This window comes from Solanum pennellii, chromosome 5, assembly GCF_001406875.1.
Source record: "Solanum pennellii chromosome 5, SPENNV200".
In the NCBI taxonomy this organism is placed as follows: domain Eukaryota; kingdom Viridiplantae; phylum Streptophyta; class Magnoliopsida; order Solanales; family Solanaceae; genus Solanum; species Solanum pennellii.
Window position 1 is genome coordinate 30,469,512 of NC_028641.1, and position 15,716 is coordinate 30,485,227.

The 15,716-nt window shown below is 32.7% G+C and overlaps 2 protein-coding genes and 2 pseudogenes across 2 annotated transcripts; 2 read left to right on the forward strand and 2 right to left on the reverse strand.

Moving 5' to 3' along the window:
* The first annotated feature begins 603 nt into the window (after positions 1–603).
* On the forward strand, positions 604–2,332 carry LOC114077165. Its single transcript, XM_027916847.1, has 2 exons — positions 604–2,022; positions 2,099–2,332. Exons 1-2 carry the CDS (start codon positions 604–606, stop codon positions 2,330–2,332), a joined length of 1,653 nt encoding a protein of 550 aa, XP_027772648.1.
* A 546-nt stretch (positions 2,333–2,878) lies between these two features.
* Positions 2,879–4,146, forward strand: LOC107019428 (annotated as a pseudogene).
* A 311-nt stretch (positions 4,147–4,457) lies between these two features.
* Positions 4,458–5,323, reverse strand: LOC114077166. Its single transcript, XM_027916848.1, has 2 exons — positions 5,311–5,323; positions 4,458–5,056 (listed from the first exon to the last, which is right to left on the reverse strand). Exons 1-2 carry the CDS (start codon positions 5,321–5,323, stop codon positions 4,458–4,460), a joined length of 612 nt encoding a protein of 203 aa, XP_027772649.1.
* A 1,534-nt stretch (positions 5,324–6,857) lies between these two features.
* Positions 6,858–12,166, reverse strand: LOC107019959 (annotated as a pseudogene).
* Positions 12,167–15,716: the final 3,550 nt, after the last annotated feature.

Below are 15,716 nucleotides of genomic sequence, written 5' to 3' on the forward strand. Positions count from 1 at the left end.
AATGATTATAGAACTTGTTGTTGCTACATGTTGAGTATTGTAGTTGATTTATGATATTATCTGATATATATTGTTTTCTATTTTGAGTTGGCCGATGATACCTACTCAGTACTTGTGTTTTGTACTGACCCCTACTTGTATGTTTCTTTCTTTGTCATTTGTGGAGTGCAGCAAACGTGCCATCGTCTTCAACTCAACCGCAACTCTAGCCAGTCTTCATCAAGCCAGATTTCAGGGTGAGCTATTGCTTCTAGCTTGGACTGGATCTTCCTCTTCATGTCTTGATGCCTTGAGATTTCGGCATGGACTAGCTTTTTACTTATTTTAGTCTCTTAGATTAGTAATTTGAGGATAGATGTTCTTGTGGTGATGACTTCCAGGTTTTGGGAATAAATAGTATTGAGTTTTTATAAGTTATTTAATCGATTTTCATTAATGAGTTTTAAGTCTTCCGCATTAATTTTCTGTTTATTATGGTACAAATGTTGGGAATTGGGTTGGTTGGTTCGCTCACATAGTAGGATAAGTGTGGGTGCCAATCGCGGCCCGTTTTGGGTCGTGACATGTTTGCAAAGTGGGTCTGTTTTGGAAGTATATGTCCACATGCCTGGTGAGGATTTTGGTGCAACTTTTAATAAATTTGGGACCACTGAGGCTAGTGGATATAATCAAGTAGGTGAGGCTGCTTATAATGGGGTAGATATAACTATAAATACTACCTCAAATATTCCTTCTACTTCAAACCCAATAGCTCCAAATAGTGATCCATCAGATTCTGAAAGTAGTGAATTCTCTGTAAAAGTATCTTATGAGTCAACTGAAGAGAGTGATGATTCTGAAGATAGTGAAATACTTGAAGATGATCAATATAGAAGTGATGTTCATGAGGAGTTAATTCAACTGAGGGCTGAGAAAAGATCTTTTCTGAGGAGGAAAAAAAGAAGGGAAAAAATTCCTGCAGATACTGAAGAAGTAGCATGTGGTAATGCTGGAGCAGATCTTGGGTTTGATGAGACAGCTATCAATAGATGTACTTTAGAAGGAAGGTTGGGGGGTGATGAACCATATTATGCAAGTTCTGATGCTTGTAGTTTTGAAACTGACACAGATGATAGTTGTCTACAGGAAGGTGAAAAAATGAAGTTGAAACTGCCTAACACAAAAAGGAAAAAACATACCATTGAGAGAGTCAGATTTGATCCCAATATTAAGAAGATTGTGTGGCAATTGGGTATGGTTTTTGAAAGTGTAAAAGAGTTTAGATTGGCAGTCACTAAGTATGCAATTCAGAGAGGGGTTCAGATTGAAAAGTGTGTGAATGAGCCAAATAGAGTAAGGGTGAGATGTTGCAAGGTAAATTGCAAATGGTTGTTATATGCAAGTTTGGACAAGAAGACTAATAACTTTGTTATTAAGACTTACATGCCAGTCCATTCATGTCAAAAGGCTACTAGGAATTATTTGTGCAACTCTAGATTCATTGCTACTGTTTTTAAAAAGAAAGTTATTGAACAACCAAATATCAGAGTGTTCAAGCTGCAAGAGTTAATCCGTAAGAAGTATAATGTGCATGTTGGTAAGACCACAACTAGAAGAGCAAGAGCTAAAATTTTGAATGAACTTATGGGTGATCATGTTAAGGAATTTGGGAGAATTCTTGATTATAAGGATGAGTTGCTGAGGACTAATCCTGGGAGTACTTGTGTGGTGAAGCTAGGAGAAGCTAATGAATCTGGTAGGCCAGTATTTGAGGCATTTTACATTTGTTTTGCTGCACTCAAGATGGCATTTATGTCAGCTAGAAAATGCATTGGTCTGGATGGTTGTTTCTTGAAGGGGGTTTGCAGGGGTCAATTACTTATTGCAGTGGCTAAAGATGGCAATAATCAAATGCTTCCACTTGCTTGGGCTGTAGTTGAAAATGAGAACACAATCACTTGGAGTTGGTTTATTTCTCTGTTGAAAGAAGACTTGAGATTAGGAGATGGAACAAGTTTCACAATTATGTCAGACATGCAAAAGGTAAACTTGTTTTAAATTATCTGTTGGTTTATCCCTTTTTTAAACTTAATTATCTAATGTTTGTTGTAACTTGTAGGGACTGGATATAGCTATAAAGTATTTGTTGCCAGCTTGTGAGGAAAGAAGGTGTGCTAGGCATATACTAGCAAATTGGTCAAAGAATTGGAGAGGGCTGCAAAGGAAGAAGCAGTTCTGGAAGTGTGCTAGAAGTACTTTTGAAGCTGAATTCAGAGAAAATCTGCACGAGTTGTCTAAATTAGGTACTGGAGGTACAGGTATAGTGGATGACCTAATTTACTATGATAAATAATATTGGTGTAAGGTGTATTTTAATTGTGAAGTCAAGTCTGATGCAATAGATAATAATATGTGTGAAAGCTTTAATGCTTGGATTTTGTCTGCAAGGCATAAAACCATTATTACTATGCTTGAAGAGATAAGAATTAAGGTCATGAATAGGTTAGCTAGGTTAAGTGAATTTCCAAACTCTTGGATGAGAAATTTCTCTCCAATGGCAATGAAAGTACTAGAACAAAATATTGATAAGTCAATGACATGTAACATTGAGTTTAATGGAGTAACTAGCTATGAGGTTTTGGATGGATACAAATAACACACTGTATGTTTGAGAAAGAGGGAGTTTAGTTGTAGATCTTGGATGTTGAAGGGTATACCATGTGCACATGCCTTAGCTGCAATGTTGCATAAACAATATGATCCACATGATTTCATTCATTCATGCTACTCTAAAGAGAGGTACTTGATGACTTACTCATATTTCATACAACCTATGAATAACATGCCAATGTGGCCAGAATCAAAAAATCCTCTTGTTGATCCACCAGTGATAAAACAAATGCCAGGAAGACCTAGAAAGTTGAGAAGGAAAGAGGTTGGTGAAAAGAAGGTGTCTGGTAAATTATCTAAAACAGGACTAACTATGACATGTAGTCTTTGCCATGTTAAAGGTCACAATAAAAGAAGTTGTCATTTACGAAGGAGTGATGGAGTTGGTTCTACTGCCGGGGAACAGAGAGCTACCCCTACTTCAAATGTTGAAGAACCATCAAGTTCAAAAAAAGGAAGGGGAAGGCCAAAGGTACATTACTATTTTGTCACTTACTTTTAAAGTGTAATCAACTTACTAATATAATATTTTTTTTTGCCAATTAGAAATCAACAAATATTGAGAGTGAGCCTGTTGCCAAAAGGGGGAGAGGCAGACCTAAAAACACAAGTGCAAATGCAAGTGCAACAGGGGATTCACCTACAATTATTGCACCTCCAACAACTTCAAGAACAACAAGAGCTACAGCAAGTGCAAGTGCATCAAGGGCCTCTCCTAGAACCACTGCACCTTCTACAACTTCAAGAACACCAACACATGAAGCAAGTGCAAGTGTAAATGGTGTTGGAGTATTATCAAGATCCAGGAGTGGTAGAGGAAGGGGTAGGGGATTGGGAAGTGCAGGAAGAGGTAGTAATTATCCACTTGAAAATTGGTTTACATGTTCTCAAGGTAGTACAACATAGGGTGTAGACCAGAACACAAATGTTGCACCAAAGGAAACTGCTACTACCAGGAAAGGAAAGGGTGTTGAAAACACAACTCAATTTAAAAGGCCAAGAGTCACTGGTATGGGTGTGTTTCAAGCTAAAAATGGTTTCAAAACTTTCAATGTAAGTATTGCGATGCATTCATATTGTTTGTTCTCTAATAACTTGCACATTTATTCTCTAATAATCTTAGTTCTCTAAAAATTTTGTAGCATGGACTGCCAAGTAGCACAATATTAGCCGGACCTAAGAGAGTTTTGAGATCAAGTATTGTAACTGGGGATGTTGGTTTCAAACCGACAAGTGGATTGAAGTGGAAAGGAAATCAGGCAATCACAACTAGAAGGCTCCAGCAGATTAGAGATCAATCAAGGCTTTCAAACCCAAATGCTTCCTCCTCTTCACAAGCTCGACACCCATGGAAACTATAATGTTGATATCAATGGTGTTTTATCAGTACTTTCTTGGTGGCCATTATAAGTACTACTTTGTTTCATGTTTGAAGGAAAACTAAATATTCCTATTTTTTGTTATAGTACTGAAATTATGGGTACTTATGCAATGTGAAAACTTTGTTTTGCATATGTGTTGTGACTTGTATAATTTTGGGCACATTTAGATTTTGTACTGAAAATTTGTCTTAAGCAATGAAATTCTGGGCACCTATGCGCTGTGACTAATTCTCGGCAATTTTACAATCAACTTTGTACTTAAAATTTGCTCTCAAGAATGATTAATACCTCTTGCTTTACTTCATTTTACAACTTCCAACACAAACATATCAACATGGCAAATAGAGAATTAAGACAGTTTCAAACACAAACAAATTCAATTTTACATTACAATAGAGCAAATAAAGGTTTTGTTACCACACAAAATTATGGCAATTTCATATGATCCTTATACCTACCAACTTTGGTTAGAAAACTAACAAATACAACAACAAAACAAATCATCACACAACAAAGGAATTTGCCAAAACAACAGCCTTTATTTGTTTTCTTCATTTTCATCCCTTTCATCTTCTTCTTGTCTTTCAGTTCACCCATTTTTTTTACGTTGTCAACCTTCTCCTTTGAATTGATGTTCAGATTTTGATAACGATTTCGAAGACTTTCACCTTCATCCAAAGGAATTTTCTCTAGTTTTGACTGTTCAATGTTGGAATTATCAAGCTGTTCCAGTTGCATCTTCACACGCTCGTAATTTTTTTCTAACTCGTTAATCCTATTCACCAATTTTGGAAAAATAAAACGAGATCTTTCATCAACTCTCTCCGTGTCTCTCCATCTAAAGAAATTACAGTTTGTGGCCTCATAGTGAGGACAAGACCAAAATCGTCTTCCGGGATTGCGATTTGACCAAGACGTCTGCATTTGCAGTAAGATTCCATGCTTGCATCGCACTTCCACGTCAAACATTGAATCGTTCTCATCCATACACAACTTATTCAACTCGGATTTTGTCATAACCCTAACTTTATAAACATTGTCAAAAAAAATAAGAATTAATAATCGACATAAAAAGATGTAAAGAATATATTAAATTTTACTTTACCTTTTCAAATCAAGGAGCTATTTAACTTGAATGATAATGGATGGAGCTTCTTCAAAAATGAAGAACCATGAAAATAGGGTTATTTTTTCAAAAGAGGAAGAAGAACTGCTTTTGAGAGAAACAATAATATTTATTTTTGAATTTTTTTTCAAATTGCTTTGACACGTGGCTAACTTTTATTGGTCATTGTTAGCCAAAATCTGCACTCAATCTGCACTCACGCGCCCTACATGGGTGAAATCACGATTATTGTCACGTAGGCACGAAAGTGGTAATTAATTACTTAAAAAAAAGTTGGAGGGGGTAATAGGACCTCATCAAAGATAAGGTGTGTCTCAGGGATTTTGGGTATAGGCTAGGGGGGTAATTGAGTATTATCCCAATTTCAAAGCACCCAAATAATCATTTTTTATTAATTGATCGACCTTTAATATTATTGATCTATTATATAATTTATGATTAATTGAAGTAAATTAGCGTTCATGAGTGTTTTGTATATCAATATTTTTTGAATGTATGTGTTTATACGTATTTAAAACTGATGAGATTATAGTACGTTTTAAACACGCATTCTGCATAACATAAAAAAATAAAAAGTTTAATTATGACAAGAAGATTTTAACTATGAAAATTTATTCTTAATAAATCAATTTAAAAAATTCAAAATAATATGATCATTATTTTAGTTAAATGAGTTTAATGAATTAAATTAGTATTATTAAAAAATGACTTTAATGGTATGTCATGCCAACTAGGAAAGAATGATGCATTTGAACTGTGAAGTATATTTGGAGGAAAATAGTGATAGTTGGGTGATATTTTGGTCTTAAATGAAACATAAACGATATTTTAAAGCAATTCCCTTAACTTGGGTGACCATTTGGGAAATTGACTCTATATATTTAATAAGTTTTCATATTTGTAATTAGAATGTTATTATTGTAAATAAAAAAAGTAGACTCATATATGTAAATTCAAGTTTAAGTTAATATTTAGTAATTTTTTTAAATAAAATATTAAGAGGTATTTTCAATCTTTTTGTTCTGCCTTATTTTTATAAAACACTATCTAACACATCAAATAAGAAAATGATACATAATAAGTATTTTAAAAATAAAAATAAAGAAAGAGTTATTAGTTTCAAAGGTATAAATGAACTAAAAGATCAAATGAATGATATTTTTAGTCAAAAGGATGGGTAGAAGGATAACTTTAAACCAACAGATGAAGGAAAAGTACATTTTTAAACCCCTATTCCTATAATTTAAGGGTATTTTTAGGCTCTTTTCCATTTCAAATATACTAACAATTGTCCATCTTAAAAAAGGGAATAAGGGTTTGAAAAATACCTTAATTTTGGTCGAATTTGCTGTTGCGATATTGAATTTTCATGAGAACCTATTATCTCCCTAAACTATTTAATAGTGTATTTTTTACCCCTGAACAATTTAATAGTGTATTTTAAAGGTATATATATCTGTCTACGTGGACACACTATTATTTATAATTTTGCATTAATTTGTATGTCCACGCGAAAAAATATATATGTTTAAAATACGGTATTATATAGTCTAGGGAGGTAATATGTCCTCGTGAAAGTTTAGTATCGCAACAACAAATTCGATCAAAAGTAGGCATATTTTTCAGACCCTTATCCCTAAAACGAATAAAGATAGAACAAACCGATTTTAAATTAGAGGGTGTAAATAAAAGAATATTTGTAAAAAGGGTATGTAGAGGAATTTTTATACAATAAGTTGAAGAGTTGAAGTAGAATCAAATCATAAAAATGCAACATCTAATAACTACTAGTTCTAACGGTACAAAAATGTAGTGCAAAATTTTCACTTATAAGTTATATACAGAGTGAAATTCAATTCTTTTAATTTCTATATATGTTTCCAGTAGAGACATTTTTTAAAAGAATTCTTGATCACTTAATGTATGGTCCATGTGATGAGCTATGCATGGTAGAGGAGTTACCAGATTCATCAAGTTTGGAAATTGTATTGGAGACGAATCTTTTTAAGCTACTGCTCGAACGCAAGAATGGTGGTTGGCATGGTTCCGGAATTGGTTGTTGTCCAAATGTTGTTAGCATTTGGACAACATCAGACATTGATGGTCTTAAGGTAACAGAAGCTTGAGTGCATAAAAGCCCTATTTTAAGTACTTTTGATGCCTCTTCTGGTAAAAAATCATCTTTCAACATTGGGTCTATTGCTTTAGTCACTTGATTTGTTGTATACAGTTTCCACACCTGATATCAAAACGACAGGTTCAATTTGTTAATTACCAACAAACTAAACGTACGTACAACATTAATTCTTACAGTTTGCAGTAGAGATCCAGAGTCATCCTCTGCCAAAGAAATGTTTTTTCTTCCACAAACAATTTCAAGAACAAGCACTCCATAGCTATAGACATCAGCCTTCTCTGTGAGTTGTCCTTTTACGAGATATTCAGGAGCCATATATCCTCTACACAACAAATAAAATCACTAGTTATAATTAAGTAGTTAAGAGAAGGCTGTGATGAATGGTGTTTTATCATCCTTACAATGTCCCAGCAATTCCAGTGCTAAGATGGAGTTTTATCAGCTGCAAGACACCGAGCTAGTCCAAAATCAGCAATTTTCGCCTCAAAATTTTCATCCAAAAGTACATTGGAGCTCTTGATGTCCCTGTAGATGATATTCATATCTGAACCTTCGTGGAGGAACGCAAGGCCTTCTGCTGTTCCGACTATGATGTGTAATCGTTCTTTCCAACTTAGAACTTTTATCTTATTCTGATCTACACAACAAAAATTGAACAACTCAATTAAAAGTCGTCCCTAATTGTCACTGCATGATATATCTTGATTCATTGATAATAATGTACCATCAAGGTATTGATCTAGGCTCTTATTAGGCACAAACTCATAGACAAGTAGGCTCTCGGGGCCTTCAATGCTGCAACCCAACAACTTGACAAGATTTTGTGCTCAGTCCCATGGATATGGTAAACCTCATTGAAGAACTCATCAACCCAATGCCTTGTATTGAAAAACAGTCTCTTAACTGCAACAACCTTCCCATTAGGAAGAGTTCCCTTGTATACGGAACCATTTCCTCCTTGGCCTACTATTGTTCATGGATCAAAGTAGTTTGTTGCCTTCTCAAGATTTTCATATTTAAAGTTCAAGCTAGACCTCTTGTATGAATTCGATATCTTGCCAAGATTAATGAATTCTGTGGCCAAGAAAAATTGCAAACACATATCAAATTAGTTTATAACATATATGACTGATCGATCGTCTAAATTGACAAATACCTTGTTTTTTCTTTAACCATTTTTTACGAGCTTAACCCTGAAACCAAGAGCATTTAATTACAAATTAGTCAAAAAGCAAGGATAATATTGACCTTGACACTACAACAAAAAGGATCATTAGCGACATTTAATTCTTAACTGCCGCTAATTATGTATTTTTAGCGCCAATTGTTACTCTTTGTATATGTTCTTAAAGCCTTAGCGACGTTGGTTCTAATGACACTCAACTAATGCCGATAAAGATTTTGACACTCTTTATTAGTGTCAATATTTAATGCCGCTAAAAGTTGTTTTTGTTGGAATGTGAAAGGAAAAAAACAGAGTTAAAAGTCTCTAAAAAGAACAGGCTTCACGTTTAGCAGTCAAACAGGAGCAAGATAACAAATAAATAGTGATGAGATAAAGTTTTTGTATCTTCTTTGGTTGTTATGTTTGAAATAATTTATCCACCATTTATATCATAGTGATGAAATAAGTTATCTCATATATATGGTGGGATATGTTATTCTAGAATAGTTAACCCAAGACAACTAATTCTGGGATAACTTGTTCCCAACCAAAAGATCCAATAACAACAATATTGTTTGATGTAATTTGACAAAATAGGGTCTTGAGAGTATTAAGAAGCAGATTTTGTCCGTTCCTAATAAGATTGTTTTCATAGACTCTCAACCCAAGCCTTTATAGTGGAAGGGACTCCTCTCTAGTACACTAATCTCTCCAATTGGTTCAGTGCATATTTAATTTAATGATATCTGTCAATTTTAAAATTTAATGGTTCATATTGATTAAAATAAAATAGCCTTTATATCATGATTAACCAAAAGTCTTAACTCAGGTTAATTTATTCTCTTTCTTCCCACTTCTCTCCCAAACAACAAACACCATGATAGTTCAACCTATTAGTTATCTCTCTCGCTCTGTCATATAACGCTCTCTGCTTTCTCCAGAATCTATAGAAATAGAGTGATTTTTGAATCAATTATAATTTGAAGGGAAAATTACGGAATAAAACAAACTTATACTATTTAATTACTCATCATAGCTATAGTTTGCTATAATTACCACTCGAGACTAACATTATACATTAGTTACGTGGATTGACTTCGAGTTTGTATAATTAATCACGTTTGTATATATATAATTCGCCAGAATTTACAAATACAATGTATAATATACAATTATTTAACTTGTATGCATATACAATTCACCTCTCTCCCACTCTTTGCCCTCTCTCTCTCGCCTCTCTCCTCCCTCTCTCAATCTCTTTCGCCTCTCTCCTCCATCTCCCAATCTTGCTTGCCATTTATACAAATGCATAATATACAATTATATACATATACAATTCAACTCTTTCCCACTCTCTTCCCTCCCTCGCTCGCCTCTCTCCTCCCTCTCTCAATCTCGCTCGCCTCTCTCCTCCCTCTCCTAGACTTGCTCGCCTCTCTCCTCTCACTCACAATCTCTCTTGCCATATACACGAATACATATATATATAATATACAATTATCTAACCAATATACATATCCAATTCACCTTTCTCCCACTCTTTTCTCCCTCTCTCTCTCCTCTCTCCTCTCTCTCCCAATCTTGCTCGCCTCTCTCCTCCATATAACTTGTAGCTTCAAATTGTAATTATGAAACTATAGCTACGGAAAGTAATTAATTATTTTTAAGTGGCTATATGTGAAAGTTTCCCTAATATGAATAATACTCGGAGAAGTATATTTTCCATTGTAAAAATAAAAAATAATTAACATAATACGTTTACCATTCTACACATATTAATTGACAAAATGCAAAATCAATTTACTTATTAAAAAGGAGGTTTTTACCTTTAAAAAAAATATTAACTCTCCAAATAAATTAAGGGTATTATAAGAAAAAAATGTTGTTCTTTTCTTGATTTGTCGAAAATAAAAGTAATGAGTTAAAATTAGACAAGTCGAAATGGATAAAGAGAAAATGTTAGGTATAGCACAATTGATGTTTTATATTCAATTGAGCTAGTTGTATATATATAAATATATACTTCCAAATTTTTTTAACCAAAATCAAAATATAACAACAAAGAAAAATACTTATTTTACATAGCAATTAAAATGTCTCTATCAATCCGTATAGACAACCCAACAAAAATATTTATAATACATCTTTGTAGGAGTAGGTCATATGGATGTCATTACCAATACGTTTGAAATTTTCTGCTTTCCAATTTGCATATATGTGGCTTTAGTACTTAGGAAAAGAACATAAACTTGCGTTGTTTAATATATCAAATAAGAAAATTTTCAACGGTTGATCTTTTTCAAACAAGTTCATTAATCTTAGGAAGTTATGTGTTATATAAATTATTTAATTTTGCTATCCGTTTAAAATAATGATTTTATGCTTTTTTTTTTGTTCAATGTGAATTATAGCTGGATTAGGTGAATTATAAGACAAAAGGAAGGATGTTAGAGAACTTATATAAGTTGGGACTTTGGACCTAGTTTGACCATCCCACACAGTTAAGATATTCCTATAAAATATCATTTCGATTTTCCTTCAGATAATCAAACAGGACGGAAATTATATATCATATATTTTGAAATAAATACTTTCAAAAAATAATTTGAGTGTTTGGTAGGATAATATCGAACACTTGGAAATATGTTCTTGCACAATAAACACACCTTTATTAGGTTGTTTGGTTGCTTGTTAGAATTATAGATGTATTAGTAATGTAGTGATTTTATGTATTACTTTATGGAGATATTAGTTACGTACTAATACTTATTTCACATTGATTATGTATAACTTTTACATATATTAGTTATGCGAATTTCTTGCAATCAATATCGTATAACATAACGAGTTTCTTGCAATCAATATCGTATAACTTTACTGCAAATCATGGTATGGTGAAGAGAGAAGTAATATGAGAATGATGATTGAGGAAATTGTGAGTGGAATACCTCAAATAAGAACCAGCCATTAAAGCTCTAGCATCCCTATTAGGCGAACATCCCTTTATAGCTTCACTTGCCTTGTCCAAACATTCTCTACAACCTTGTTTACTCACTGTTCTCCAACACTGTGCCAATTCATAAATTCCATTCAATTTCCCCACTGCATATCCATCATTCTCAATTGCTGTTTTCGTCACGTTTTTAATCAAATTCCCAGCTGCAACACCCAATCCCAATTGATCTGAATCAGTAACAGCCCTTCCAAACGAGCTGCTACAGTTCAGTTTATCTTTGAAAGAATCAGTAGCTTCGCCAAAGAAATTGTAATAATCATAACGGATGAAACAACCATCAAGATACACACGACCAGAGACAGCAGGGAGACACGTAGGGAGTTTAGAACAACTTATAAGGAAGCATTGAACACAGTCGTTATGTGGAAGATCTTGGTAACAACTTGCTAAAGCGTAATATCGAAATATCTGTTGAATTAACGGCATAGCTACTGCCCCATCCATGTTCACTCACAAGCTGTGGGATTATAATGGACGGCAATGTCATGTTCATGCCACATACCTGCCCTGCTTCTGAAATCCGAGGATCTGCATCACAAAATGTCCCCAACAAAATGATGATCAATTTTAGATAAAAAGAATAACTAATTGTGCCTGTGAAGTGCATCTACGTTGTTAGAGGTTGGAGGAATGAACAAGAGAGAAAAGAAAAGAATAATAAATGTAATTTACTAGTGTTCTCGTTGCAAGTGATTGGCACTTTACAGCCAAATTTGCAATTGCATTCTTTAATCAGTAATTACCTACTATCCTACAATATATATTATAGTACAACTTGTTTATTGCCAAGTCGTTCCCACTTACCAATATGGGTTGTGGTGCACTAGTGACAATGTTTCATCTTAATGAGAGGCATCAGATTCGAACTTTGGATATTAAGAAAATTCTATACGGAGCGACACCCTCAAATAAGCCCTACAAAGCATGATCCAAATTTAATCAAAATTTTAGTATAAACTTTGAACACCGAATAAAAAATAATAAAAAAAGATCGTGCTAACTTAAATTGTTTACCCGTCGAAACTTCCATTATTGACCCTTCATGGTCATATTAGAGGTGCTATCAGGAAGTTTCTACCTTCCATCTCCATCAATAATCATCACTAAAATTGCTCAAAGTAAAACTGATACTTATGAAATAATAGTACTCCCTCATTCTTTGTTTTAAAAAAGACGATAAGATTTTTTTTTTAGTTTGTTTAAAAAAGAATAACTTTTGTTATTTTTTTGATAACATTTAATGTTTAGCTTTTCGCGTATCATGTTTAAGTTTAAAAAATTAAAGGATAATTTTATACATTTAAAACCACAAAATACAATTTTTTTAAATAATTTTCTTAAACTCTGAATCAAAATAAAATAGTACATTCTTTTTGAAATAGAGAGAATAATGTAAAATAAGAAAGTTGATAAAAGCGAAAAGAGGACAAGAAAATGATTTTTAATTTGTTTCAAGTATATTCAAGTGTCATAGTATACACAATGTGCGGAATAGGGGTTTCAAATGGGAGGGTTAGGTTGGGTTGAAATTAGAAATATTAAAATGGGTTGAATAGAAATCGGGTTTCGTCTTGAGCCGCTTAAGTTTACTTTGAGCTTAAATTAGTTGGGCTCAAATGGGCTAAAAAACGGGTAGGGTCTTGACCCGCCCAATCTCAATAATATAACATATTGATATTTAACTTTTATAATCATAATTTAAATTTTTCACTGAAGAATTCTTTGTTAAAAAAGTAATAAATGGATAGGTAAATCCTAAAAGATGTTAAATAGATACAATTCATACCTTCAATATAGAAACATATCTTAGTAAAAAGTTTTAAAACGGGTTGAAATTGGAGACTGAATTGGCTCAATTGAGAATTCTCTTCAAATTGGTTAAGCTTAGATGAGTTGAGATTGAACCCAATTCAAATTATCTTAAACTCAACCCTTAAAATTCTGTACGGGTTGAACGGATTACTTATATTTGGATTTATTTTTGATACCCCTTGTACAGAGTATCACCATTTATGAGATTGTATCGAGGGATATAAGAAGTTGCCATGAACATGACGTATTACCTAGTGGAGATCATCAAGTAGGTTAGGGGTGTGTGACTAAGTTATAACCAGCAATAGTTAGGATTAGTGGGGATTTCTTTTTAGAGTAATGGATCTCAACACTAATAATTATTTCATAACACCCTCCTTTGGATTTCCATGCATATATAGATAGCTTGCTTCGTTAAGAACTTCATAGCAAAAAAATATATAGAAGGAAATAGAATAAATGTATCATATCATGTCAATATATTATCCTAAAGTGAAAAAATTTAAAGTGTAAACTTGTATATGAAAATACCCTCAAAGTAAAAATTACTACCTCTTAGGCGTATTTTGAAAGATCAATGTAATTGGATATAATTAGACTCTTTGACATGTTTGATAGATCAAGTAATTACTTGGCAAGAAAGGAATTGAGAGTAATTAAAGGGTAGTACCACTCCTCAATTCCTAAGGGAGGATTATGAAATGGATTTAATTAACCCATATAATTCCATGAAGCTTTTAAAATTTCTTTTCTTCCTTTAATTTATATTTGTATTTTTCATTTTAATTTATTTTAATTTCTGTTATTTTCTTAGAACTATTATTTAGAAAATTTAGTAAGATTATCATTTAGTTCTTCCCGATAGTTTTTTTGAGTCGTTTCCAATCAGTCAATTAAGTTGGTTAGAGAATTTTGAAACTATTTAATTATATTTAATTAATGGCCAACCCCATCGGTGGTTCTCTAAAATAGGCACCAAATTTTACATAGGCACGTCAACTAGACGATGTTCATTTTAGACACTTTAAGTAAGATCCTATTATGTCATGTTGACACTTTTTGCTGAGTTGGTATATTATGTGTGTTACACTTACTTTGAGCGTGTGAAAGACATAATTTTTTTATTATTTTTAAACTTTTTTATTTCTTTTTCTTCCTTCTCTCTCCTTTCCACACTTCCTCCACCATATACCACCAACTTGACATTATTGTATATTCAGTTTTCTCCTTTCTTTTCATTTCTTGATGTAGAAAATAAATTAATTATATATTTCAACAAAAATAATTTATGAAAAAAAAATTTATGTCTAGAGAATGTATCTTCTTCAGGATATCAAAATTTGCCATTAACTTTTTTGATAGTTTCATTGCTGGAAAGTTTACCGAATCCTTCAAATATTTGTTGGTCTATTTTCACCTCTCTCTATTTGAGTTAATTTTTTTTTCAGATTCAATTTTTGAAATACTAATTTTCTACTTTTTAAAGCTTTTAACTTTTTCTATTTTGATGAACCCATTTCAAGTATATTCATAAGTAAATATAATTTTATCATGGATAAAATTTATTGGGGGTAATAGTATGATAGTTATATTATGGGTGTTTGCTTATGACCCAAATTGGTTATATAGATTTGAAAAGAAAGATGATAGTAGTGATATCTTCAAACTTGAAGAAAAAGACATCAAAGTAATTGTGGTTACAGGAGGAGGTGATGTGAAATGGTAGAGGAGAAAAATAAAGGTTTTGTAGATTTTTTTTTCTTTTTCTTCTTTATTGAAAGGTAATTTTTAAAGTAATTAATTAATCAAATAGTTTTAAAATAATTTTTTATTCATAGTATATTTTGAATTATTTTTTCTATATATATGTCACATGTCATTATTTAATTTGCTATTTTGACATGTCATTAAAGAGTGTAATACACAAATCTTATATATTTGACTGGTTGTCAAAAACGTGTCAATATGACACGTCCCCCTACTTAAGGTGTTAAAAATGAATAAGGCCTACTGAGGTGTCTAAGTAAAAACTGATGCCAACTTTAGGTGGCTACCGATGAGTAAGACCTAAATTAATTGATGGATAACTTTCAGATAATTAATTTATTTGATAATAATGGGCAAGTCTGAAATTCATTTAAGATTATGTATCATTTGGCCCATATGAATTAAAATAAGTGAGGATCAATGTTTTGCGTCATAACTCAAAACCAGCTGCAACATCTCTATAAGAACTCGAGAAAATCAAATATAAGATATACTCACAACCTTATTTGTATGTGGACAGATGATCGTTTATTAGTAAGATATTGTAATAAAGTGTTGACAAAAATGAATATTTTTTTGGCGAACTTTGAATGACAATTGCTTTTTGTTATCCATAGGTCTTTTCAGCTGAAAGGGGGGGGGGGGGGGGGGGGGGGGGAAAA

What these genes read in the sequence shown, in the direction of transcription:
- LOC114077165 (XM_027916847.1), top strand. Translation starts at nt 604, where the DNA reads ATGCCTGGTGAGGATTTTGGTGCAACTTTTAATAAATTTGGGACCACT. An exon ending in TTATGTCAGACATGCAAAAG is followed by an intron (nt 2,023 to 2,098) that starts GTAAACTTGTTT and finishes TGTAACTTGTAG; the next exon opens with GGACTGGATATAGCTATAAA.